Genomic DNA, 4,411 nt, shown 5'->3' on the forward strand with positions numbered 1-4,411 from the left:
TTACAAAACATGAGGTTAAGTTCTGCCTTTTTAATTTAATTTTAGCATTTTAAGTGTATTTAATTATTTATTGGTTCTGCTTTTATTTCTAATTCAGTTTCTGTCCACACATTATATGGTAAGCATTAAACGTTTTTTTTTTTTTTACAAAACACCGTTTGTTGCTGTTTTCATAACAGAACATCAGCATTACCACAGAAATCCTTATTTGCTGAACACAGACCATGTGGACAACATGTGAATAAAAGGCCCTCAGATCCAGTCCTTWRTATCAGTTTATATGGCTTCCAAAAKAATATTTTAAATCTTATTAAATTTGACCTACCAATTTGTAGCAGACTGAGTGTCATGCAAGCATGTAGAGGTTTAATACTGAAGTAGACTAATGATATAAACCCAAAAAAACATTAATAAAGTGGGTCATTAGTCCAGTCTGCGTGCTCTTTACTTCTTTGTGTTCTGTGGCTGAACTCATGACTGATACTGATAATAATCTCTTCTAAAATGTCAAAGTATCCATTTAAAGAAGAAAAAACAAGTAAATTGTCTGCTTTTCTCCCCTTATAACAGCCTCTCTTAAATTTTTCTTCTTTCTCAATTTTCATCCTTTTCTTAAAAAACATCTGTATTCTATTGTTCCCCGTTGTTGTAGTTGTAGTTTTCTTTGAAACCATGTTTTTCCAGGTGAGCCTCTGTTGAGGCAGGTCAGGACGAGTCTGAGGCTTTGTGTGTTTTGATTAAAGCAGAGCAGTGAGGTGTGTACAGCCCCCTTTCTAGATTTCTAGATTTACCCTTTGTTATTGTCTGGTTTTCACAGCATCGTTTTAAAACAATGAGCATGACCTGGAAAGAAAAAAAAAAGACCAATTTTGCCATCAGATTAAGTTTGACGTTATTGGGGCAGAAATTCACAAGTGGTTAACTTACTGAAAGTAATGTTTATTCTATTTAACTTCTAATGTTAACCTGCAAAATAATTAATCAAACACTATTTTAATAACTTTTACATGCCCAAATGCAGCCTTGTCTCACATCCACCACAAATTTCATATTTCAGCTGAAATAACTGTGTAATGTGAAAATAGAGCATAAAATGTATAAAATAACATTCACACACACACCACTGTGACTTTTTTAAGATTAAAGTTGATTTTTATACTGTTAGTTCATCAACTGAGTTTTTTCTCTTGTACAAAAAGTTATCCACCACAGGTAAGATAATATTTGCTTACAGCCTTTTCATAGAACCTCAGCTGAAATCATGTGAACTGTTTCCTCTAATGAATCATAGTGTGAATAACAAAAGCTAGTAATTGGTTTTAACTTGAAGAATCATCCGTACACGCTCATAAGAATCAGAAGATATGAGTTTAGCAGAGTGCACATATAGAAAATCTATCTGTGATGTCATCTGCATAGCAGCCGAATCTCTGAAACGCTGCATCTGAGGAGGAAACCAATAAGAAAGTGGAAAAAGAAGAAATAAATGGAGTCATAAAAACAAGATGGTAGTTTCAGACCGAGAACTTATAACTTGAGTCAAATACTTTTAAAATGAGCTTTTTTCTTTCAGTTTGTTTTGTCTTTCAGTCAAATTCCAGAGTTTTTGATTTTATTACTTTATTCTTTTACTTGTGCGCACGTCTGTTTTGATAAAGGAATAGCAGGCTTAATGTTTCCACTTTTCTGTTAGACACTCTTTAAATGTAAAAACCAATACGATAAATGTTGAAGTTTCAAACTAAATTCATCCTTTAAGATGAGGATAAGAATTGGACAGAAAATATCAAATAAAAAATCAGAACTGTGCTTTGCTTTGCTCAACGTTTAATAAAAACAGTAACATTTGATGCATTTATATGTGACAGCACTTTAGGTTACACTTGTGCTTTGAGAGGAAACAACTCCCCAGGCTTGTTTTTTGATTGACAAAAACAAAAAGAAAGAAAAAAAAGATTTGTTTTCTCTCATATGTACCTCATTCTTTTGTTAATTGTTTAAAAGTTGGTCTCTGCCTGTATCTGCTCCCTCTGTCTTTATCTTTCTCCTTTCCATCATTCTGTCTCTCCAACATCCCCCTCCCCTGACATTCCAGCCATATTCTGCCCTCCTCCCACCTGACAAAGCATGCTTTGTATCAGCGATGCTGTTTAATACAGAGCYCCTCATATTGAGCAACTCTTAGAAATAAATGGGGTTTTGTCCCTTCTGTCTTTTTTCATGCATWTGTGTGTGCAGTAATGTCCACAACGAGACCATAGCCCAGTTAACATGTCCGCTGACCGCCCACGTCCCATTTCACATCTGAGCGTACAGTATGTGTGTGTGTTTTCCTGTGTATTTTCCTGCACATGTGTCTGTTTAGGTAAAAACTCTGACGGTGGATAACCACAACCCGACCTTGATCTCCTGCTAAGAATCAACAAATATCTGCTTCTCTTGGATTTTCTCACAAAATCCTTTCCTTTCCTTTTTTTCCCCTATAATCTGTCAGCAAGGTGCAGACTGCAGACTCCTCGTGATGGAGGGGGGAAAAAAGTCTTTTGTTTTTTCAGCTGACTTAAAAGTGGAGGAAATCTGATTTGATTTTTCTGTTTGTGGTGTTTGTGTCTGTGGAAAAACCCAGATTARATCAGCTGCCATATGCAGGGGATCAAGTGATGTTTGGTTTCTAAAGGAGCCGGATATGACCGAGAGACAAGGGAGGATGGAGATTTGGAAAAAAGGAAATTTTGCAATAAAACATTTCGAGCTCGTGAGGAGAACTGGGATCTTTGCTCATGGAAAGGCTAAGCTTTGAAATAACAAATAAATAAATAAATATAAATGAACAGAATAAAAAGATGGGAAATTAGATACAAAGACACCTGGTTAGGAAGGAAGTAGAGTACATATGAGACAGGAAGTGTTACCAGCTGCATAAAATGAACATTTTTACTCAACTTCTATCTTGTTTGAATTCTTTCAATATTCCTTCAGTAAACTCAAAAACAAAATATGCATCTGAACATAAATCATGCACTTTGAGTGCAATTTAGTAACAGTTAACTGATTTAATCCTAAATAAACATTTCTGTTATACTAAAAAAATTGAACTTTTGAGTCACAAAATGATGTTTTTACGTTTATTAAGCCATCTTTGTGTCAGCCATCTTGAATGGTTTGACACATCCACACTGCAAAAACTGTCCATCTAATCAAGTTTTTTAAAATCATATCCAGTCAATACATTTTATCTTGTTTTGAGAGTGATTTACTAAACAAGAACAGAATGTGAAAGATTAATAATCTTGTTAGCCTGGAAATTTGACTCAAATTAGGTAAAAAAAAAATCGGCCAATGGAAGATACTTTGTAAGATTCTTGAAATAAAAAAAGAGTCAAATTAAGTGATTTCAAGAATTTTACTAAGCATAACTGTCTTACTCCGTTGGAAGATTTTTTTTACTTAATTTGAGTCAAATTTTTAGGCTAACAAGATTATTAATCTCTATAATTCTGTTCCTGTTTAGTAAATCAGCCTTAAAACCGAAAATTTACAGTGCATTGATGTTTTATTCATAACTGTCCAGTGGTTTGTGTGATATTTAGCTAACAGACATGGCTGACTCCAGTAGTTAATAGCTGTAATTCACTGTTTAATTTAAAAAAAAGAGTTGTTTAAACTGGGCAAGGGCCTCAGGAAAGGAAAGCTTCCTTCCTAAGTTGATTTGAAGAGTTCCAAGTCAGGCCAAGTAAACAATGTTTACTGAATCATGAAATATTGAGTGCCTAAAGCAGATGACAGACTAACGTGTGTCAGACAGTGTCGGTTCAACCTGAACAAACTACAATATTACAAAAATCCATACAGTTTACACYGCATCTCAGACTTTTCTCTATTATTGTGATGTTTGGTTTCATAAAACCTAAACAAAATCAGAGAAAAAACTCAGCAGCAACACGTTCAATCACAACCTTCCTACATTTATAATCTGAGAATGCTGTTTGTGTAAAATCATCCTTACCATTACTGCGGCCGGGTTTGCCACTTCTGTCATGGTGCTGGGAGCAATCTGTCAGTTCAAGGTGGAGAGAGTTCCCCAGAAACTCTGAGCTGCTTCTCCTTGTGTGGTGATCCTGAGTGTGCAGACATTCCCCGCACCATGTGTATGTCTTAGTGAAGCTCTGGAATCCTCTGTCGCAGTCAGAGCCTCCGGGAGACGGTACAAACATACAGAAAAGTCATTTAGGAGAAAAAAAAAAGAAGACGAAGAAGAAAAAGAAGCCCGCGGCCTCAGCCCACTGCGACGTGTAGAAGAATGCAGCAACAGCTGGAAGCAGAGTTGGACAGGGAACAAGGGGAGGGAGTCTCCCTCTGCTCCTGAGTCACACACACACACACACACACACACACACACACACACACACAC

General features: G+C 35.9%; 1 protein-coding gene across 1 annotated transcript in view; it reads right to left on the reverse strand.

The window, feature by feature from the left end:
* The window catches only part of phldb2b (pleckstrin homology-like domain, family B, member 2b), a gene marked incomplete in the record, with an annotated part of 43,793 nt that extends 39,392 nt beyond the window's left edge, over positions 1-4,401 (reverse strand). Inside the window, 1 exon segment of the mRNA XM_014008494.1 lies at positions 4,007-4,401. Coding sequence (XP_013863948.1) covers positions 4,007-4,039 — 33 coding nt within the window.
* Positions 4,402-4,411: the final 10 nt, after the last annotated feature.

This window comes from Austrofundulus limnaeus, unplaced genomic scaffold, assembly GCF_001266775.1.
Source record: "Austrofundulus limnaeus strain Quisiro unplaced genomic scaffold, Austrofundulus_limnaeus-1.0 Scaffold50, whole genome shotgun sequence".
Classification (NCBI taxonomy): domain Eukaryota; kingdom Metazoa; phylum Chordata; class Actinopteri; order Cyprinodontiformes; family Rivulidae; genus Austrofundulus; species Austrofundulus limnaeus.